The sequence below is a fragment of the Choloepus didactylus genome, chromosome 10 (genome assembly GCF_015220235.1).
Source record: "Choloepus didactylus isolate mChoDid1 chromosome 10, mChoDid1.pri, whole genome shotgun sequence".
NCBI classification, from domain to species: Eukaryota; Metazoa; Chordata; class Mammalia; order Pilosa; family Megalonychidae; genus Choloepus; species Choloepus didactylus.
The window spans coordinates 45,502,539-45,526,663 of NC_051316.1; the positions used below are offsets into that span (position 1 = coordinate 45,502,539).

Below are 24,125 nucleotides of genomic sequence, written 5' to 3' on the forward strand. Positions count from 1 at the left end.
GGAACACGAATCAGATGTCATATTAATCAGAAATAAGCTTGTTTCCTGGCAAATGGAGAATGAGGTCACCCTCTTATGAGAAAGAAAGGTCTATGTACTTAGCATTATCACACAGAGATTGAAGCATGTTGTCTGTGTATGAGAGAAATACAATGCTGGCCCCCCTGGGGCATATGTGCAGGGAAGGGAGAGGGAGCAGATTCTCATGGTGAGTACAGAGCCCGTTGGTGTGTGTTTGTGTGTGTGTGTGTGTGTGTGTGTCTGTGTGTGATTCTATCATGTAGAACATGCCATGGGAATGCTCTAAAATGAATAACATGCTTTTCTAAATACACTTTCCCAAGGGCAATTTAGGACAGCATTTTTTATACAGATAACCTGATGACATGTAATTAATTCCACTTGACATATCAGCAGATAAATGCCAGTGGACATACATATGAATTGATTTCACAAAGTTATGTGCTGTCTAATGGTTAAATGGGATGCTGAGTTCTTTTCCACTTTTGCCTTGGGTAGGGTCCCTCTTTTTTCCTCAGTTTCCCCCATGCAAATTGGGCATAAATTGGGTAAAATGCATTTGTTTCTCCAAAATGCACACTGAGCTACTGTGCCTGTTTTCCAGCTGAGAAGTGACCCTCTTAGCATTGATGCCTTTAATTATTCAGATGTCCAGGTCCCCATACAGAACCACACACACACACATACACACATACTACACACCCTACGCCCTCTGATTCTAAGCAACCACCCGAATTTTAATCCTTTAAATGTGATTATTATTATTATCATTATTATTACTTTAGGTAATTCTGGGAATTCTACTTCCTCCTTCAATTCTCAGCTTGGAGTTCAAGAACAAAGACGACATGCCCTATATGTCTCAGGCCCAGGAAATCCATCTCCAAGAGAAGGAGCCAGAAGAACCAGAGAAGCCCACAAAGGAAAAAGATGAAGAAGATATGGAACTGACAGTAAGAAAAAAACTAGGCAGTTAAGCTCCTCAGGGGCCTCCACTAACTGGCTTGTCCTGTCCGTATGGCTGAAGGTCCAGTACCTCTTGAGGTCAGAAGTCAGCCTCCCACCAGGGCTAAAACACCAGGGGGTGCTTTCATTTAAGTATTGAGACCTGGGTGCTCTTAAAGTTTCCTCTCTATGCACAAATGACATGACTTTAGGGACCAATTCTATATGAAATCCTTCAGCCAGGCTCACTGGTGGAGGACAAACTAAGGAAATTCAAACACCAGGCACCATAAATTTTCCAAACAGGCCAAGCTTTATAAATAACCAGGTGATGTGACAGCCTTAGCACACACAGAGAAGGAAAGGGGATCCATGGTTGGGAGCAGCCGGCTTCACTCAGCTGGAACTCTTCTGCTGATGAGAAGCTAAGCCTTTATCCGTCTTTGGGGTCAGACTCACAAATACAGGACTAATTGAATTTTGAGGTTTGTATGAAAAGCTTTTATTAGCTTTTCCTGGTGTAATTATAGAGCATGGATGCTTTATTCTGCCAGGGGAATGGGGCAGCTGGGCACGGGACAGCCTCCTGCAACCCCTGACTGAGCAGCGTGACTGCCACTGGATTGTACCCAAAGGCTAAAAATATCACTTGGCTTTTAAAGGGACAAACAAGTCTTCATAGCTTTGGTGACATCAAGCAGCTCCATAAAGATTTCCTTGATATTCCCCATCCTCTCTCACCACTCTGACCAATGATTCTTGCTGTAAAGACCCAGAAAAAGCCTTAAAGGGAGAAAACAAAAAAGTGATTTTGCTCAGGTGACAAAAGACCTTTGCATTATTATCCTAGCAGGAACACCCTGTAAATTGTTTTTCCTCCAGATAAACAGTATTTCTTTGTAGTGGGACCTTCCTCAAGATCTATTTACAGACACAATCTCAGCCCTAAGGAGAGCAGGGCTTATGTAACAGACCACTTTTGATGAATCATTCACAGCTTCTATACCCACTGAGTCCTTATTAAAAGCCAATGTTTGCTTTCAGTTTTAGGCTCCTTATAAAAATCTATGGAGGAATCTACTCTCCTCTGAAACAGAACCAGATGACTGTCTTCTCTAAAGCTCTTACCATAATTTTGGCCTCTGAATGCCTTCAAGATAGGAAATAATATTTTAAGCATTAGCAGAAACATTTGCAGTAGTGACCCTGAATCTTGATTGAATGCTTCCACACAGGGGTAAAGAGTGTGGGGTCTAGAGCACCAGTCGTCCCCCAGCCCCTGCTTTCTGTCTGGCCTTGGACACAGTTTCTTAACCTCTAACATGGGAGTAACATTGTCTCGCTCATAGGTATAGGTAATTGTGCACTTTTAGAAGCGTCCCTGTTAACTATTTAGACTGGCACCTGGCACACCGTAAGCCTCGAAACGTGTTCACTAATGTTGTGAGAACGGTGCCAAGTGCTTTACTTGCACTTACTCATAGAATCCTCATGACAATCCCATGAGGTGGGTACTACTATTATCCCCTTTTTACAGATGAGGGAGCTGGGACTCAGAGAGGTTAAATTGCACAAGGGTACCCAGCTAATTAGTTGCAAAACCGGGATTAGAACCCAAACAGACAGACTCCATTGACCAGGCTCCTAGCCAGTAGGCTGAGGGACGGAGAGAATTTCTTCCTAGTCTCAAATGTAGGCACTGAGCTTGCCTTGTAGTGAGAGAATCCAAAAGTGATGAGTGGGCATCATATGTCAAGTGTGATGTGGCCTTGACATCAGCTTACATCCCGGGTAGGCAGTCGGAGCTGCGTCCACACCCTGTATGGTTGGGTCTCAAGGAAGAAAGCAAAGGGGGCAGCTCCCTTCTCCTGCTTGGTCTAGAGCTTTGAGGACCTGATCCTTCAAGAAAACACAATAAAAGATACTTCTGTGGAATGAGCAAAGTATGCTCGCCAGAGAATAATCCCTATGTTGTTGACTGAGAAGACACCACGATGGCATTACTGCCTCAGGGAGAGGGAGAGAAAGGAGACTCACAGGCTGGCAGGCTCAGGGGTGGACTGCAGTTGTCTTCAAGGTAGATCCTCCTCTGATTCTGATGACAAACCCTGTCACTGGTAAGCTCTGGTCCCCACACTCACCTTGGACAGGATTGGAGAGCAGCACTTGCTGACCCCTGTGCTCCTTTCATAGAATTGATATGTGACCGTCTGTGTTAAACCAATATATCCTCCCTTGGAATGGAACACTTCCCCTTAGCACTGCAAAAATTATATACCAAAATATCAGCCTCAGCTTTCTTCATCTTAGTAGCCTTTAGGAGCTTAGTTCACCTCAAAGGATCATTCCTGGCCAGAAAATGTTCTCAAATCCATACTGGGCAGTAGTTTTGTCTGTATTTGACCCTGTTAAATTCTGCTTTAAGGGGTATCAAATGGAATGTTTGACGAAAGGGAAAAGAAGTCACCAAACTCAGCAAGTCAAGCTGTTTAGGCTGGAAGTAGTGAAATATCTAAAATGCTTTACTTATGCCCACAATAGACAAGCCTTTTCGAAATGCAGTCGCTTTGGAATGTCTCTGGGTAATGAAGGCAAAACATTTTGTTGTTTTTGTTTTGCCTGCATTGCCAGATAAGTGTCTCCTGTACATTGCTCAAGAAAGTCCCAACGTGTCCACAGACCCAGGGCTTTGTATAGATCTTTTGGGAAAGCCTTCAAGCTCGATGGTTACCCCAAGATGCCACTCTTGAAGGTGTCTGCAATCCTCCACAGGGCATTGTATTAAGCATGTAAATAATTAGAACAGAAGCAGTGTAATTATGTTACGTAAATTTTAAATTATAGAAGGACAAATATCATGTTAACTCGGAGTTTCTTGAGGTCCATGATCAATATTTGTAGAACTCTATTGATGTCTAATGTGTTATAGCCATCACGAAGGTTTACTCAGCTCAGAACAAAATAAATGCATATATTAGCCCCCGTAGGAATCTTGCCTATTCATTAACTAAAGATACTTTACTAGGCACAGGGTCCATAAAGGAAATGGAAGTTACTTTCTCCAGAAATGCTATTGGTCACAGGTAAATTATTTGTGATTGTTACATATTTGAGCACAATGGGTATTTGAGATGATGATCCAAGTAGTTGAAACTAATATTTGGATATTTTAGATGAAGGTTGTTTGAAACTAGAATTATCTGGTGGTTGTTTCCATTCTCAACTTCAAGACAAACTTAAATTATGTCTATCCTTAGATCTCTTCTCTGAACTCACATTCTGTGATTTTTCTTCTTCCAAATCTTGGTCAATCACTGAGCAGTAAGTAATAAGGCTTTGACTACTCACATTTAATAAAAATCTCATTTTTCAAACTGCTGTGGAACTAACCTTTTCTCACAACAATATTGAATTAAAGCTTAGTAATTATACTATCATAGACTCCCAATAACATACTTTTTTTTCTGGTGAGAGATCCCAACTAGATCATTTCAGCGGAGTATCTGAGAATGCCTCAGTTCACTTTAAAGACTAGCTAATATATACTGAGCACTTAAATGCCAAGTGCTAATTGATTTGTATACCAACCCTATGAAGCAGGTGCTGTTATTAGCCTCATTTTACAGTTAAAGAAACTAAGTCTCAGAGAGGTTAAGGAACTTGCCCAAGGTCCCAGAGATTCTAAGTGTCCAAGTTCAGCCTCAATCCCCAGTCTGAGTGACCAAAGCCTGGAATCCTTCACCATGAGGACCTTCACCCGTCTTTGGTGCATCCTGTCTCCTACTACCCGGATAGGCATATGTCTGCCTTTTCCCATGTTCTGCCTTTTTTGCAATGTTGAATCATTGCTGTTGTGCAGCTGCTGCGGTTGTGAACAAGAAGCAAATCTTTCCATTCTTAAGAAATCTCAAGCAGCTGGAGTTGAGTACTTCTCCCTTACTAGAATCCTTCTCCCAGTCCCAGCTGCTCGACTCTCCAGTGCAGAGGAAGGCAGCTTATCCAGGAGTTACCATGCAACTTATGCCAGCAGAAATTCAAGTTTTATGGGATTTGAAATCAGGGAACCAAGACATTTGCCTAAGGGTTGGGGAGATGTCCCTAACCTAACTAAGCTCCAGGCACCTCAGATAACTTAACCTCTTGAGTAGTCATAACCTTTGGATAAATTAGGTATCACTGATTCAATTTACCTTTGACTTGAGAATCATCAGAATGTGGTGGAGCCAGAATTTGAGCCCAGATCTGCCTGTCTCTTTATATATATGCACTGTGTTTTAGTTTTTTAGGGCTGCCATAGCAAAGTACCAGAGACTTGGTGGCTTACACAACAGAGATTTGTTGTCATAGCTCTGGAGACTAGAAGTCTGAAATCAAGTTGTCCTCAGGGCCATGCTCTCTCTGAAGTCTTTATGGGAGGAATCTTTCTTTGCCTCTTCTTAGCTTTTGGTGGTAGCCAGCAAGCCTAGGCATTCCATGGCTTGTAACTCCAGTCTCTTCGCATCACTTCTTCCCTTCTTATAAGGACACCAGTCATATTGTATGAATGGCCCACTCAACTCCAGTATGACCTCACCTTAACTAATTACATTTGCAATAACACGATTTCCAAATAAGGTCACATTCTGAGGTATTGGGGGTTAGAACTTCAACATATCTTTCTGGGGACACAATTCAGCCCTCAATGGTGGGGGTAAGGGTAGGGAGGAAAGATAGATTTCTGAAGCCTTGCTTTCCCAGGTTCCACTCTGTCTCCCTCTCTGAAGTCTAGGCATCTTCTATCACCCACATCTTCCAGAAGTCCCAAGATGGAAGAGAAGAGAATGGTCAAGAAATATCCCCAAAGCCCTTTGTCCCAGGCAAAGGGTGTATTATAAGATTATAAGTAAAATGCAAATGCATATTTAGGGAAGGCACAACATCTCGATCCCTGGAGTGCCTTGGGAAAATCTCTTAGGTTCTCTGAGCATCCATCCTTTCCTCATCTGTAAAATGAGCAGATTGAACTACATGCTCTCCGGAGCCCAGCCATGATGGTTTGATTCTCTCCCACTGTAGGCGATGTTGGGACGGAATAATGGGGAATCCTCAAGGAAGAAGGATGAAGAGGAAGTTCAGAGCAGGCACCGATTAATCCCTCTGGGCAGAAAAATCTATGAATTCTACAATGCACCCATCGTGAAGTTCTGGTTCTACACTGTAAGCATCTTTCCCTTTCTTCTTCCTAACGGATGGCCATGAGGAGCCAATGTCCATTTCTTAAGCACCTGGGTGGCTTTCTCTGCAAGTCAGAATATAAGTAGCATACAAGTAGGAGTGAAAGCTCTCTGACCTTGCTTTTTCAATAGCTTTGAAAGATTTGTGAAGTTTGTGAGGCAGCTTCCACAGGCTGCATTTTTCTTCCTCGCAGAAAATAAAGGAAATGGTGAAAGTGAGAATTAACAGAAATAGAGGTGAGAAGGAGTATGAGTCTAGCAGGAAAATAGAAGTCCTTTTCCAAAACACTTCCCTGTTCTGGATGGGTGAATTCTAGATCAGAATTACTCATTTCAGATGCCAGTCCTGGGTTTGAGGGGGCATTCATTGCGGAAGGGATGGGGAGAGTTTTAGAAGTAACACCACTGGATATGAGTAGCATATGTCAGTAATTATTCCCCAGTCTGGCCGTGTCATCAAACATCCTTTCTCGCCCTGTCATAATTAAACAATGTACAAAGTAGAACAGCAAAAACTACTCAAAGCAACCTATAATTGTGGCAAATTTTATTCAGTATGCATACCCTGCAAACGTTTTCTGTCAGCAAAATCATGGCTTGTTACTGAAGTAGCCTCCTGATGTGGCAGAAATGTCTTGACTGTTGATTTTCCACTTCTACTTTTCAATGATATTTTAAGCTGGAGGTGAGCTTTGGCCCAGGTCATCTCTGATTCTCTCCACCACGGGGGTGCTGTACCAGATGAAGGATAGTGTGATTCTGTATTTTTACCCTTTTTCACAACCAGCAATATAGTAGTCACTTGAGTCAGTAACAGGATAATCTGAGTCTGAAGCCCAGATGACTCAAATGACCAGGTGTGGTGCTTTTTATGGGGTCCAGGAAGCTATCATCTGGCTCTGGCTTTGAAGGAGGGTTTCTCAGCCTCCATGCATGGACACTTTATTGTGAGGGGCTGTCCTGTGCACTGCAGGATGTACAGCAGCATCCCTGCCTCTATCCACGAGATGCCAACAGCGTTCCTCACCCTCCAGGTACGACAACCAAAAACTGTCTCCAGGCATTGCCAAATGTCCACTGTGGGGTAAAATTACCCCCAGGTGAAAACCATTGCATTAAAGTATGACCTCAAAAGAAGGAAAGTTATCAAAATATAAATATTAGGGATTTTTATGTAAAATAAAAATTCAAATTTATTAAAGCCTAATGTTACAAGAAGAAAACACTTCCCAGAAAAATAATTGTTATGCAAAAATCATTTCTATTTACATATTTTATACAAATATATATTTTTTTCACCTTTCAGAAAACAGCTTAGTGCTTAAAAGCATGGACTTGAAGACAGACTGCCCAGGTTGGAATCCAGGCAGAGCCTTTTATATTGTGTGGCCTCAAGCGTGGTGCTTTCCTCTGTCCCCCAGGTTCCTTATCTGTAAAATGGGGAGAATAAGAGTACCTACTATATCTGGGTGTCTCCTTCTTACCATTCTGCCTCAATTATCTCAGCCTAGAACAAGACCTGGCAAACTACAGCCCACCCCCTAAATCCAGCCCACCTGTTGGTGGGGCCTGCAAACTAAGAATGATTTTTTCATTTTTAAAGGGTTAAAATTAAATCAAAAGAAGAATAATATTTTGTGACATGTGAAAAGTTATATGAAAATTCAAATTTAAATACCCATAAATAAAATTTTATCAGAATACCACCACAATTCTTCATTTACTATGGGCTGGCTGCTTTTATGCTATGATAATAGAGTAGATTACTTGCAATAGAAACCACCTGGCTCACAAAGTCTTAACTGTTTACTAGTTGGCTGTTTACAGAGAAAAGTTTTCAGAACCCTAGTTCTGAATATAAAAACAGTGGAAGTAATAGTATCAAGAATCATCTATCACCTTTATAAATGGAGTACTATCTTTTCTTATCCTTCCAAGGTAGCTCCTTTTTTTTTTACCCCCCCCCCCCCCGCCTTGATTTGGGCTCAATATCAATTTCATTTTCTTGGTTTTCTTAGTCCCCATTTACTCAACTGAGGCTGTAGGGCAATTTGTGAGCCAAGAACAGAAGGGATGCTTTTAAATCACCAATGCCCTGCCAGTGGTTCTCAACCTTGGCTCGCACTGGAATCACCTGGGGAGCTTTAAAAAAAACACTGATGCCTCGGTGCCCACCCAGAGATTCTGACGTCATTAGTTTGCAGAATCAGGGTATTTTAAAGCTCCCAGGGGATTGTAATGAGCAGCCAAATTTGAGAACCACTGCCTTAGAGGGAGTACACTGAGTTTTTAGCCCAGTATTTCCAAATTTCCTTTATGGTAAGGGATTTTGTTAGAATTGCAAATTTCTCAACATATCACCAGAGAGGAGCCTGAGTGGCTGTGTTTCCCAAGTTTCCAGGTAAATGTTACAATAGCAAAGCTTGGGACATGCTCTTCTTATATCATTTGCCACGGGTTGTGAAGCTGCCTCTTTGAGGGGTGGGGCTGGGGTTTCCTGGTCAGCTGCTGTCATCCCATCAGTCTCGTCCCCCAGTGGCGTTCTGTTGTGCTTACTCAGTGATTTTCAGAAATCCATTTTATGTGTTGACAAAGTTCAGGCCTCAAGGAAGTGAATGGAGATGAAGTGTGTGCCAGTCTTTTAAAGCTCACAGTACATATAAATATGTGTGTGTGTGTGTGTGTGTGTGCAAATACACACACACAGTTAAACATGTCTTGTTAAAATAATCCACAGTAAGGATCTATGAACATTGGTGAGATCTAAGATAGGCTGCTTCCAAGACAACATTTAAACATGTTTAAGGCCCTATTTTCCGAAGTCCATATTTTGGGAGTTGTCCCAAAATACTATATTGTAGCCTGCGTGTGGAAAGAAAAGGTCGTTGTAGATTAACTGTGATTTAAAGAATAGGCAGGATCTGAAAAGGATGACAGTTGAGGAAGCATGAACAATAATGAGGGCAACTTTAAAAAGAAAAAAATGAGAGATATGAAGATTAACAGGACATCAAAGGGAAGCAAGGATTGAGGTAAGAGGAGACGAGAGGAGTAGCAGAAGCATCTTGAAAAAAAGAGGCGGGTGATAATAATAACCACCATTCATTCTGCCTCTTCAATGTGCCAGGATGTACATGTGTGTATAGATATATATCTCCTACCTCTGCCCTGCCCCCCCCATTCCTTCCAGTATCCCCATAAGGTAAGTAATAGTCATCTCCATATTACCAAGCAGAGACGCAGGCTGTTTAAGAGACTTACCAATAAATGACACAGCTAGGAAGTACCTGAGCTAGGATTTAGATCCAGCTTTCCCTGAGTTCTGCATCTGCATAAATGCAGAGGTTCTGGAAGATTTGTATGTGTGACAAGAGAAGATAATGCTTTGGAATGTTTTGCAATGAATTATATAAAATGATAAAACCAGGGCAATTAACAAAATACAGTTCATCCAGGAATAACAGAATTTAATCCTACAAAGAGAAGGAAGCAGCAGGAAGAGAGGAGGTTTCAGTAAGCCAGAAGGAGGCTGAGCGCATATATATTTTAGTTTTAACCGGTGAAGTCCTTTCTTAGAGTCTTATAAAATACAGTAATCATAAGACGATGGAGTGAATGCAAGTGTATTATAATTGTGTCCTACACAATTTCAAGTAGAGTAAAGCCTTGCCTAGTGAGATTTTCACCATTTGCTGAGGCATGGATTGGACTGACTGCCCCTGGGGGTTGGGGGGTGTGCAGGAGCAGATCTATCAGATCGCGAGTGAGCTCAGTTGACCCTCCAGCATCTACATACCTGCTCTCACGCTTTCACATATGATCTCGCCAAACTCTGACATATCTTTGCCTTTTGATGGATGAGGAACTGATATGCCACAGTGGTATCCTGCAAATGTGTCAATATACTAAAGGTTCAGGAATATCTTGACTCATTTTAAGAATCTATTTAGTCATTTAAAAAAGAAAGAGCAATCATGTTAGTAGAAGCAGCATTTCTTTGGCCCTGTCAGGCCACCAACAGTATTCCCCTAAGTTTCTCTCTGCCATGCTGCACCTCTCTCTCCACATTCCAAGCTGTCTCTGCAGCTCAGAAGTCACAACGTTCCTCCAGAACCCTCCAGGCCTCAATCCAGGCCTCAATCCTTTGTTATGCTGGCTCCAAAGAGTGCAGAAAATTTGAATAGCTCACTCTCAGCTCCTGCTTACAGCCCCTGAGGCCTCTAAGGCCAGGCACCAGGCCTTACTCACCTCTAGGCATTGCCTAGAGATGCTTAGCTGATATGCCATCTCCCTTGGGGTGCGTTTTTTTCTCCCAAGTTTCCTCAGCCCCTCTCTTGTGCAAGAGCCTTACCAGTCCGCTTGTACTCCACTCGTGGAGACACAACTACACCCTCCAGTGACACTCACCAAACCTGAAGCTTGAGGAGATTTTCTGAATTTTCAGCAATTCAGCCAGCCACATCAGGATTTAACCACGAAGTGCTAGAGCTTCTTGAGAAATAACACCAAATCCAATCCACAGAGGGCCACACATACTCATTCCTTGCTATAAATTGCTTTGTCTTCTCTTATTTTATTTTTTTCAGAGGAGCAGAAACCAGAAAGGAATGTTGCAAATTGGATAGGGCAGGAAGGGGCTGCCAGAAAAAATAGGTAAAATCCTCCCAGGTCACTGGCAAGGCATGCACTTTAAGGTGGAAGTAAAAAGAAGACATTAACTCAGAAATGAATGAAAGTTGGTCTTCATCATAAAGTCTGGCCTGTTTCTTAGTTGGTTTGAGCAATTATCAGGTCTAGCCCCTGTCTTCCTTTCCCCTCTCCCAGACATTCAGTCTGTCTGGAATTCATTAAACAAATGTTTAATGTGCTGTCCTAGTCGAAGAACCTGAGGTTCCTTCAGGAGCCCTGATAGAAGAGGAAGACACAACAAACAGGGTAATTGCAAAACAAAGTGATGCACAGTGATGCAGTGGTCCAAGCAAAGTATCTGAGCAGCGGAGACACATGTAAGGGTCAAAAGAAAGATTGCATAGTAAATGGCCGCGTGTGATCTCTTTTCATTCTTTGGACAGTGCAGAGCCTTTAAGTTCATTTAGTCTTGAATCTCATGTGCTGCTCGCTGACCTTGTAACCGGCTGTGTGGTGGCCTTGAGCAAGGACAGGGCTCCCCCTTCGGCCTTGGAGCGAGAGCGCTGTATTGTGTTTCCTTACAGCTGGCGTATATCGGATACCTGATGCTCTTCAACTATATCGTGTTGGTGAAGATGGAGCGCTGGCCTTCCACCCAGGAATGGATCGTCATTTCCTATATTTTCACCCTGGGAATAGAAAAGATGCGAGAGGTAACTGCTTTTTTAAGAGAGAACACTGGGGAAAGAAAGTGGATACATTTGTGGATGGAGGGGAGAGGGGAACACTCAGGATCCCAATTAAGCAAGAAACTCTTCTCAAAGGCTGCCGCAAAATAATGGGCTTGGCTTCAAGGGCTGCTTCTTTCCTTCTTTCGCCAACCTGGGGAAGCTTCACAGCGTAATGATTATAGAATTGTCACTCCACGAGTGCTCAGGTTTTAATCTGTTTTCTGCTGACATAGCTCTCTTGCCCCATGAAACACTCCAGTTGATTTCCCTTTTATACTCCAGCTTGTCTCTGATGCCGTTTATACCTCTCTTTCCTTGGCCTTATAAACATGACTTTTAAAAATTTTCCACTAGCTCCTGTTTCAACCCCCTACTGTGGGTCCTTTGGACATGTTCATTATACCTACGATTGTCCATATGAGTTTCGGCAGCTCTAGAGGAACCACTCTTGTGTTCATTTAACTCATTGTCTGGTTTATTTGGGCACCAGCCCTAGGCATCACCACAGTGCATTTTTTTCCATCGTGGTGTATTGAGCACAGTTCTTGTCCTCGGAGCTGGGGGTATGGGTCCCTCTTTTCTACCTCCACCCCCATTGCCTAAAAAGAGCCATCAAAATATCACCCCCATTTGATTTATTTGAAGTCAAAGCTCAGGGGCCAATCAGATTTAAAAAGCCACTAAAATGAAAGTGGTCAAGCCAATGGCCACAAGAGGGCTCTGCAGCCCTGCTTTGACTCCCTTGGCACGCTCGTTCCAGGACCGGAAAACCATTCAGGGAGGTGGGCGAGTGAAGTAGGGATGACTCCTCTGCATTTTCCTGCAACTACAATCAGGGAAAGAGCCCTTTTCTGGAAAAATTGTTCCCTGTCAGGTCCACCGCGTCTTCAAGAGTTCCGGAACCATCCTAGTCACTGTGCATGGGTGTGTGGGAAGATATATGGGGCTCCATAGAAGAACGATTTGCTACAAATCCACCAACTCCTGGCAGCCTCTTTACTGAGACCGGTTAAAGGGGTTTCAGTGCTAGAATATATCCTCCAGAAAAGAACACATAGTATCCATTAGATGCAGTATTATTGGGTTCATTAAAAATCTCATCTGTATTTAGTTCCCTTCTCTTAGGTTTTTTTAAACTGCTTTGGGATATTTAAATTCTAACATCCTTCTACCTGCTTAGGAGGCAGGTATACCACACCTATTTTATAAGGGACTAGGAAAAAAAAAATAGAATGTCTTGTCTTGCTCTCATGAGTTGTCTACATCTAGGTCTCTCCATTTCTTCCACTTCTTGACCGATCTTTTGGATTACTGAGAAGCAGTAATAAATTTGCTTTGGTCTTTGGGTAGCTCTCTGAGAACTGAGGGCCACTGCTGCTAGGGGCTGTGCTGCTGGCAAGTGCCAGCTGGCTCTCTTGTGATTTCGCGGCCAAATGCATATTCCTTCCCCATGATAGCTAGTAAAGGGGAGGACTTGCTAGGGGAGTCGGGAATCTCTCCAGGGACTAGACTGGAAGATGACAGGGAGCAGTCTGTACTCCAGGCATTGTTCTGTGGAGGCTGCCAAGCGGGCGGGCTGCCCGGGGCTCAAGGCCCGAGTATCCATTTCTCCTGAGGCAGCACGTCAGAGGGGAAAGGGCAGGGCTTTGGAGGCTGGGGTCAGGAAGGAGTCAACTGAGGAGCTCTTGCTTCCTGAAGGAGCTGTGGGGAGTAAGCAGTGACCACCTCGGTGTCGGGCTTTCCCTCTGCCACCTGGTGAGGTAGCACGGTCACATTGTGTGTGTGCCCCCGCCTCTGAAGTCATGAAAGAAATGCTGAACTCCCAAGGGAGTGAGGTCTCCACGGGTCCCGGCGCCATGGAGCCTCCTCACAGCCAACATGCAGGCCCGCAAGATCCGGGAAACATGGAAAAGTTTGTAAGCTTCCGTGCCTTCCCAGGGATGCACAAGGAAGGCTTTGTGGTTTCGCATGCTGCCCTCCCATCCCCAACCCCACATAATTCTGTTGAGTAGTCACCAAAACAAGCCATGGTAATCCCGTAATGGCATGTGACTGTTTACAGCATGCTTTGGGAGACATTTGTTTTTATTCTCCTCCCTACAACTCTGTGAGGTAAATGGCACAGCAATTGTTACAGCCTCGTTTTTATAGGTATGGGAAACAAGACTCAGAGGAATGAAGCAATTTCTCTGGATTCCCCCAGCTAGGAAGAACGAGGTGTTAAATCGGGCTGATCCCTCTCTAGGCTCACTGAGTCAGTCCCCTGGCGGGTTCCGAACTGTGACACTCCTCGGAGCCCCGGGACTGTAAGGGAGGTGCCTGCGGGCTGGCCCAGACAGTGAGGGGGGGCAGAGCTCTTGGACTCTTCACTCCTGCTTCGCCCCAGAGCTGCTCTGATTTTATCTCTTTTTATAGTGCTGGGATTGCATACAAATATTTTCTCTATTTAAAAAATTCTACTACAAAACTCTGCAGTTCATTATGTTGCTTTTAACAATTTTAGGAAAGCCAGCCATATGAGACAAAGGGCTGGAAAAACCCTCAGGCATTCCAGGTCCCTCTCTGCCCCCCTCCCGCCCACACACAGATTTTCCCTAGGGAAGATGTAGCCAGGGAGTAGTAAGAAGCCATCAGGACAAGGCCTGCTGCAGGGATTCCTGATGGGAAGGTCAGTGGTTCTCAGAAGCGTGATCATGGCCATCACCTGGGAACTTGTTAGAAATGTGAGTCTTTGAGCCTCACCCCAGTTCCACCAAAGTGGGAACTCTGGAGGTGGGATCAGGCCATGTGTCTTAACCAGCCCTCCAGGTGATTCTGATACAGGCTCTAGTTTAAGAAACCCTGGGCTAGGGTATTTAGGAGACGCCACGGAGGATGAAGAAGAGGTCATGGGTGACACCTGATACCTTGCTCAGCCTTCCAAGCCCAGCCCTGACTTAGCATTTTAAGCCACGGTAAACCATGAAAGTGGAAATGAAGATTCATGTAGCTACAGATTAGATGTGTCCCTAGACTTTCCTCTCCTCCTGTGGGAGGTCCAGAGTATGAGAAGGGGCTTGAAAAGATGGAACTCTCGGGCATAATCACAAGTGATTCATGAAGGTGACCTTGTCCAGTCTTACCAGGGGCTCCCTGCTCCTCACTTCCTGGGCAGACTCTGGTGTAGGGTGTGATGATTCTTGCTATCTAGGTGTGCATTTCATAGAACCTATGTGTGGCTGCAAAAAGGCCCCTCTAGGTCTAAGGTAAGTCAGAGTCCTGCTCTGCAGTTAGGATTTGTGAGAGACTGACAAACATCTATTGAGTGTCTTTTATGTTGCCAGCCCTGGGGAACAAAGAGCCTGCCCTCAGAGTTTACAATATAGTGGAGAGAGATGATAGATAGATAATAAATGATGATAGGTACATAGGTAATAGATAATAAATTAGATAGATATACACACATGTACATACACATGTGTTGTAGTTTGCTAATGCTGCAGAATGCAAAACACCAGAGATGGATAGGCTTTTATAAAATGGGGGTTTATTTCGCTACACAGTTACAGTCTTAAGGCCTCAAAACCTCCAAGGTAGCACCTCAGCAATCAGGTACCTTCACTGGAGGATGGCCAATGGCATCCGGAAAACCTCTGCTAGCTAGGAAGGCAGCTGCCATCTGCTCCAAAGCTCTGGCCTCAAAACGGCTTTCTCCCAGGACGTTCCTCTCTAGCAAGCTTGCTCCTCTTCAAAACCACTCCCAGCTGCACTCAGTTCCCTCTCTTTGAGTCAGCTCATTTATATAGCTCCACTGATCAAGGCCCACCCTGAATGGGCGGGGCCACGCCTCCATGGGAACATCTCATCAAAATCATCACCCACAGCTGGGTGGGGCACATTCCAAGCAAATCTAACCAACACCAAAACTTCTGCCCCACAAAACTACAAAGATAATGGCATTTGGGGGACACAATACATTCAAACCGGCACAACATGTATACATGCACACAGAAGATAATTTCGTATCGCGGCAAATTCTTCAAAAAACAAAATAGAGTGATGTGTTAGAGAGTGGTTTGGGAATGTGAAGATCCCTGCAGCTAGGGTGTTCAGGGAAGCTCTTCCTAAGTAGGAGACATTTGAGTGGAGACCTTGAGGATGAATGGGAAAATCTGGGAGAAGAAAGTGCCCAACAGAAGGAACACCAAATGCAGATATCCTGGGCATAGCATGGACTTGTTATGCTTAATAGCAGAACTATGGCTGTAGGTTAGGGGATGAGGGAGAATATGGTGTGACATAAAATGAGGCCATGGTGAGAAGTTTGGATCTTTTTTCTATTTGTAATGGAAGCCATCAGAGGGTTTAAGCAAGTCATTATCACAATTTGCTTTAGCTTTTTGGTGGTGGCAGTGGTATTTTTGGTTGGTGGTTGTTGATATGACTCCCAAGTCTCTTTTTTTTTTCAAACTGAGGCATAATTTACCTATAGCAAAATGAACAGCTCTTAAAGGTACAGTTTGACAAGTTTCTACTTCTGTGTACAACCATGTAGTCAACATCCAGGTTGTGACTTGGGTTTTTAAAAGATCACTCTGTATGCTGCTTAGAGGAGGGACTGAAAGTGGGTGAGAATAATAGAGGCAGTGATAACAGTTAGAAGGCCATTGTGGTCATCTTCAAGCCATGTTAGGGCTTAGAATAGGGCAGTAGCTGTAGGAGTAGTGAGAAACGGTTGGATTAGGTTATATTTTAAAATGAAGGTGACAAGACTTGGAGCAGAGGGTGTGTGATATGAAGAGAGGAATAAGGGACCCCTAAGTTGGTGGCCTGAGTAACGGAATATGATGGCACTATTTGCTAAGGTGGAGGAGGACTTGGAGAAGATTTGCAGTATATTAGGTATCAATAATTTTATAGCAAAGCCCTAGTTTAAGTCTAGAATTGTAAGGAGACTCAGGATCACACTTAGTGCTTACATCTGCCTCTGGAATATTTGCATCTGGATAATCCAATCTTAGTTCAGTGGTACATTCATATTATGCAAGTGTTCAAGTAGACACAGGTAGACAAAGCAAGCTACTGATGTCGCCTAACAAACCAAGCACTTTCCAGCCAGACTGAAAATATAGACAGTAATTGGACTTAACCCCACTCTCTTTCCTGCCATTTAGATTCTTATGTCTGAGCCAGGGAAATTGCTACAAAAAGTGAAGGTGTGGCTACAGGAGTATTGGAATGTCACAGACCTCATAGCCATCCTTCTATTCTCTGTCGGAATGATCCTTCGTCTCCAAGACCAGCCTTTCAGGAGTGATGGGAGGGTCATCTATTGCGTGAACATTATTTATTGGTACATTCGTCTACTGGACATCTTCGGCGTGAACAAGTATTTGGGCCCTTACGTAATGATGATTGGAAAAATGGTAAGTAGGGTCCTCTGAAATGTTATAAGTTCTCAGAGGAGGAATGGTTGTAATAGTAAAAGGAAAAATAATTCATTTTGGTCTTCAGTCAAGGTCTAAATACAGTGTCCCTGGGGGTATTCTGTTTTTTTAACTCCTTATGAGTGTTTGTTTTTTTTTAACTCCTTATGGGTTGAGAGAACTAATCACCATATAGTGTGAGAATGTTATAATCAAGATGTATATAAAGTACAAAAGGGGCATAGAAAAGAGAATGTAGGTCAGGGAGGGCTCTATATAGTGGTTACATTTTAGCTGGGTCTTGAAGGAGAAGCAGATCTCCACTCCAAATTTTTAACAGAGCTTTAAGATTTGTAACAGATCTTTTTTTTAAAAAATGAAGACCTAGAAAAATGCCTTCCCTTATGCAAGGGGAAGAAAAGCAGAGTGTTTCTGAGTTGTGTTGAGTTGAACTTGTAGTGAGCATCAAGTTCTGTCAATATATCATGTGTTTTATTATATTACTGAACAATGATGTCTGTTAACAACTAATTTCCAGAATGATTCTCCTACTTACTTCATTCTTTAAAAGAGAACCCAAGGGGCAAGGTAATATCCTCCCCTCAGAAATAGCCATGGTCTCATTCTAACATTCCTTTACCATACACCGGCTTCCAGACTTTTTACATAAAGACTGAGCCCTGTGAGGACAGCATCACTGTGAAGCTGGGAGTGTGCAGGTAAATGAGCTTCCTCTCCAAACTCTCTAGGGAAAGAATCAGAGCCTGATACCCAGAAACTGGATGCTTTTTAGCAGCTCGCCCACTTTTCTATGTATGTCCCCTACTTCACCTTTACAGGACATATGTGGAGAAGCCAAGTATCCTACCATGGCAGACACCTCTTACTAAAAAATCTGTTTGCTAACTCCCATCCAGTTTAGACTTGCATTGTATGAGCTGCTGAAACAAACAATTGGTCAGTAGATGTTCTTTATCACTCTTTAATCAACTTTAAATATATACATATATTTATATGTGTATATATAGTATATATAGTATATATATTATATATATGTGTATATATAGTATATATATTATATATATGTGTATATATAGTATATATATGTGTGTATATATTTTTAGTACCTTTCAATCAGCAAATCAATATTTATTAAACATCTGTGTGAGATGGGACTCTACTGAAATAATCTTAAATAACTAGAACTCTTCCTACAAAAGCACTGGCAAACTCATGCAAAGAGAGGGAGAATTTGAATCCAAAATGATAGGATTATGAGACCTCAAATAATTTATTTCACCTCTGTGAGACTCAGTTAACTCACTTCTCAAGTAGAAATAGTAAATGACTATTTTGTGGGATTGTTGGAATGGTTAGAAATAGCACATGTTAAGCAACCAGCACAGTGTTTCTCTCATAGTAGGTGGATGATAAATTGTATCTGTCATTATTATGTTCACCCTGTTTTTTAAAGTACAGTTGAAAAAGTAAAAAATGGTGAGCATAATTATTCCATTGTATTTCCAACCCTTTTGTAAGAAACCTTTGTATTTATAATGCCAGCATTCTTTTGGGCAAATATCACCAAGCTCGTTTCAGAAGGGAAAACTGGAATTCAGTATAAGCTTGAATTACTTACCCAAAGTCCAGTTCCGTGTAGGATTTTTGACTAGGAAAAAATGCTTATCTTACTTTCTTACACTGCCTGTTATATCACTGTGTTTGTACTTCAATCATGAATTTGAGATTGTGGTGAAAACTCCTATGTCTAAAAGGCGAGGGTCTCAACCTAAAATACAAAGATAGGCTTAGGAGAGATGATCTGACGACTTCCCCTCCCCAGTTTATAGATATAAATGTGTGGGTGTATGAATTTTCTGGGGAAAGAGGTCAAGTTTTCATGAGATTCTTAAATGTATTCTCAAAATCACCCAATGAAAGTAAAGAACTGTGACCTCAGCTATAACATGAGTCCAGGGTTTTTCAACCTTGGCAATATTGATATTTGAGCCACATAATTCTTTGTTGTCGGGGACACTGCCTTGTACACCGTGGGGTGTTTAGCAGCATCCCTGGCCCTACCCACTAGATGCCAGTAGCACCCTTCTGCCCCTAGGTATGGCAACAAAAATGTCTCTAAACATTGCTAGATGTCCCCAGGGAGAAGACGGGGCAGAATCAGTCCCTGTTGAGAACCACTGCATTAGGTGATTTTGTAATCTAATCAGTTGCCTCTTCTGACTGTTACCTATTTTCTTTCAAGAAATAAAAACTGAAAATACCTAAACAAACCTAATACATGACTTTAAAAAGACTGATTTGCATTTAAGTGCTTGAAATAACTAATGTTACACCAGTGCAGGCAAGAGTATTTAAAACTCCACATCTATCAGTTTAATAATGGCATAATTATTCCCAGTTTTGACTAGAATGAAACCTTACTAAGGAGCAAGAGAGACTGCCTGTATTTCCTCTACCTTCTAACTTATGAATGACTTCATTTATCAGGCAAGAATAAGTACAAAAGGAGTATATTTTGGGATTTTGCTTCTACTTCATGGGGCTTATATGATAATTAGTTCAGTAATTGAGTCACTGATCCAGAAGGTAGGTAAAATATGCATATAGAGTTTATCAGTGAATCAGACAGAGACAGGCTGGAAGCTTAACAAAAAAATGTCCAGATGTGATTATGTTGAAAGCCTCTCAACATCAGAGAGTCCCCGTTCAGTGCTCAACAGGCAAGTAATTCACTGTGCCCTGTGATCTAGACAGGACTTCTGGATACAACAGTAATCAGAACCCATTTTAAAATGGGTTCTGTGAGTCTTTGCATTGTATAGGAACCCAGTGCATCAAATGCCTCACAGCATGGAAAATCCACATACCTAGTATGATTTCAATTGAACCGTAGGGCTCAGGGTCACTTAACAGAATCCTGACCCCTTTCCATCATATTCCACTTCTGAATGGAATTTCCTAAGCCTAATTACAAGCTCACTTGCATAATCTAGAATAAAAACAATAATAAAAATAGTTATTTATTACATGCCAGATACTAGGTCAGGCATGTCATCATCCTTCTAAACCTCATTTAACAATTGGCCAAAGCAAGGGACAAAGACAGGATTCAAACTCATGTCTCTCTGACACCACAGCCTGATCTCCTTCTGACTGATGTTATAATAATACGCTAACATTCACTGAGAAATTACCATGTTAGGTGTTCCAAATATAGCTCATAAATTCTTACAAAATATTATTATTATCCCCATTTTACAAATGAACAAACCAAGGTTATGCTACTTGCCCATGGCTACCTAGCTAGTTTTACTAGCAGACCCAAGATGAAAAACCCACGCAGTCCAATGTCGGAGAACGCATGCTCAACTACTACAGTATATAGCCTCTTCTATGGAGCACAACATAAAGATATTTGTAAGAATGGAACAGAATCAGCTCTCTTAATATGGAACCAACTGGACCATTTAGCTTTAAAAACAAAGGTAACCAGTTTCAGTTTCCACTAATAATGTTCTGTTTCATTATTCCACTCTGCCAGTTTGAGGCATTTATATGGAAGCTAAGACTTCTTTGAAATACATGAATCTGAGTGTTTGGAAAGTGTGTTTCTTCTCTTTGGTTATTTATTTTGACCTTTGGATAGAGATAATCAATCTGAACAAAAACAATCCTGAGAAATTACATTAGGACAGTTGATGTATTTTACTAGCTGAGTTTTCTTGGGTCAAACTGGCTGCTAAATCTCTCCCTAACCATCTTTTAGTCAATCTAAATAAACATAACTTGAAAGACCCATTAATGCTTTTTCATTGATGGAACTTTTCATACATAAATGATGAAAGAATTTTACAAAATAAAAAGGAGAATGATTGAGAGAGAAAGAATGAAAAACAGACCCATGTTTCCTATAAAACTGTTTCAACACAGCTGGCTTGCTCACTTTCGGAGAGATCTGAAACCACTAAGCTGGGGAAGAAATAACTATTTAACTAGCAAATATTTTTAAGGACAATAAGCAAATATGCATGAATGTCAAATTTTAAGAGATTCATATTTAGTTTCAAAGTCACACATTATTTGTATGAATTAATTGACCTAAAATATATTGAAACCCAGTGTCCTAAGGCATACAGGAAGCTATAATGTTTGAATTCCAATAATCCAAAATAGGCACCATGGATTATTGAATTCCAATAATCCAAAATAGGCACTCTTTTAAAATATAAAAATTGGAATTTTTTAAAAATATAATAATTGGGAGCCTCATTATCATTGATGAAATTATCATTAGTCTTTCTTTGTCCATGGGCATCTCTTCAGAAAGTCTGACTTCCAAGAGAAGGTAGTCTTTTGTATTGGGTTTGATGCAAGAGATAGAAAGCAAACTCCAACTAGCTTAAGTCTAGAAGGAATATATTGATTTATAGAAGGGTTTAACGGAATTGGCCTGAATGACTGCTGTAGCCAGGGACTCAAACTTGTCCAGGGCATGTGCTCTCTCTCTTGCACTTCTACCTCTTTCTGATTTCACATCATTACAAAGAGGGAAAGAGAGCTTTCTCTTTCCCAGCTTCAGCTGGAAAAAAATCCAAAGAAAGAATTCTGGTTGGCCTGAGTCGTGTCACATGCCAATCTCCTGTCACTATTGCCAGGGGCAGAAAAATATACCTATCTTGTAGTCAAAATGGGTGAAAAATATTTCTAAAAGGAGGAAATGAGTTCTGGCCAGGCAAAGACTAAGGCACCCCATTCTCATCTATGTTGGATGACAAGAGGCAGGTAATTTGACACATGAGAAACAATTCCCCGATAACATACATCATGGAAATAAACAAGGAAGAAAGAAAGAAAGAGAAACTAGAGATAACATTGTATTCAAATATAGTGTAGAGAATTTTATAAACATGTCAGGATGAAAATCCAGCATTTCAACAGCAGGCACTAGTATGGCTCATTTGGATATGTGATTTAATGCCTAAGGAAACAGCCTCCAAAGCTGATGGGATAACTTGCAGAAGTCAATACAGAAAGGCTGGTTCTCTGAGAGACTAGTTTGTGGAGGAATGAGGGTAGGGCCACAAGAAGGGGATGGTGTATCATGGATATTTGGTTGCTCCTAGCTTTGTTCACAAGCAATCCTTTGCTTGAGCTTTCCAACTCTTCCTTAGTCTTCCAGAACTTAGAAAGGAAATTTACAGCATTGTAATAGCCCTTTAAATGATTCTGCTACCCCAATTCCAATTTTGCTAAGAAGAAAGAGACCCAAGGAGGTCACTTGCCTCCCTCAGAAGCAGAGAAAAAGTTAGTACAGGATTCATATAGAGATCCAACCTTCTACATGACTCCTTTGCCTAGACTTGACTATGTCCCACAAACAGCAATGAGAATTGAAGGGACTCCTTTGTATGTGTGTGTTTGAAAAAAAAAAATGTTGTTTTAGTTGCTGACAAGATTCTGTGGGCATTGGCTTCAGAAGACTAAGTGTCCTCTTATCTGTACTCAGCTCACTATCTAAACATCCCTTATCAGTCTAGGAAGTGGCCCCGTTTCAAAGGTCTCCATCAGTGTCAGCATTCATAGGGACAGTCAATCATGTGAGTTCTCTTTTGTTTCTTCCTCTGCTTCCCCTCCCCTTCCAGATGATAGACATGATGTACTTTGTCATCATTATGCTGGTGGTGCTGATGAGCTTTGGGGTTGCAAGACAAGCCATACTCTTTCCCAATGAGGAGCCATCATGGAAACTGGCCAAGAACATCTTCTACATGCCCTATTGGATGATTTATGGGGAAGTGTTTGCAGACCAGATAGACCGTAAGCAAGTTTATGATTCTCATACACCAAAGTCAGGTATTTAACTTCAATTGGGTCATGTCTTTTCCAAGTTCATTTATTTGTTCTCAATAAATGGCTCAAGATAGAGGACCGATTCCTAGCTTGTTATCTTGGAGGGAAAAAAAAAACAAAACAATTACATAAGGTAAATATATAATTTTAGCAAAGTAGTTCTTGGGTGTTTCTTCAGGTATGTCCTTTCTGTGACACAAATCGGCATCTGGTATACCAAATTTGACTAAGAAATGAACCATTTTTAAAAACGTAAATTCTTTTGGGATTCAAAACCTTAGGGCCATGTATTGAATATTTCAATATCAAGAATATATTATATCACTATTACCCATCCCTACCTCAGCATAAATTCTCTGGATTTAACTTTAGAACAGATAAACAATTCTCAATTTCACCATCAGAATTAAGAGTGGGAGCAAACATCTGTAGGATGTTTTCCTTGTACTGGAAACTATTATCCAACTCCCTTTCCCACTGAATTAAATTATGTGCTATTGAGACTCATAGGAAGTTAGTTCATTGCCTGAAAGTATGGAAAATGCCTTAGGTCATAAACCGAGTTGCTTGCTATAAATGCCAGGAAAAAAAATAGTATCTATATCTTGAAGTAGTTCCACGTGAGGTGCAAATGCCATCAGGCCCCTGGTGTTTCATTCACTAATAGATACTGACTCTTCACAATAAACACTCCTTTCTTCTGTAGGGTTTGAAGTTAATTGTATCCTAGTAATCTGCTCCAGAATTTTATTTGGACCAAATGTCAGGGCATACCAAGCATTGGAAAACTATTTGGGAAGAAAGCATCAGGAAAGAAACATCTTTCAGTGTGGAGGAGTTGAGTCCCAGGAGCAACTATTTCACATTTTCCCTGAGGAGTTTTAGCTCTAGAAATAACATCCCTTCAACCTTGTTGAATTAACAGTTTTCAAACATTTTTTTTGCTGACAGGCCAGTCATCTGAGCCCTGGACTGTGGACATGGACTAGGGTTACATAACCAGGTGGTATAGCTTATTAAGAGCAGGAGCAGAGACTAATCAGTGTCAGCCCCACCCCCTGCCAACCACCTCCATGAGAAGACTGAGACCCGGATAATAAGTAACATGCACTAAAGGGCATGAGTCCTCCAGGCCTGTGAGAAGCATGTGTGTGCTGGCAACAGAACATACCAGTACATCATTTTCCCTTCCGTGGTGGATTTTGAACAAATACCCTTTCTTTCTCAAAAAGAGTTATCTGAGGCAAGCAAGGCTTCTTGGAACACCTAATTGGAACAGATATTCTTTTCATGAGACTTAGCCAACTCGC

The 24,125-nt window shown here is 41.8% G+C and overlaps 1 protein-coding gene across 5 annotated transcripts in view; it reads left to right on the plus strand.

The window, feature by feature from the left end:
* TRPM3 (transient receptor potential cation channel subfamily M member 3) overlaps positions 1-24,125 on the plus strand; it is a 596,233-nt gene that overhangs the window by 500,068 nt on the left and 72,040 nt on the right. For all 5 annotated transcript variants that reach the window (XM_037798450.1, XM_037798451.1, XM_037798452.1 and 2 more), the window contains 5 exons: positions 807-974; positions 6,022-6,162; positions 11,393-11,521; positions 16,693-16,944; positions 22,608-22,782. In XM_037798450.1, coding sequence (XP_037654378.1) covers positions 807-974; positions 6,022-6,162; positions 11,393-11,521; positions 16,693-16,944; positions 22,608-22,782 — 865 coding nt within the window. The remainder of the gene's footprint in view (positions 1-806; positions 975-6,021; positions 6,163-11,392; positions 11,522-16,692; positions 16,945-22,607; positions 22,783-24,125) is intronic.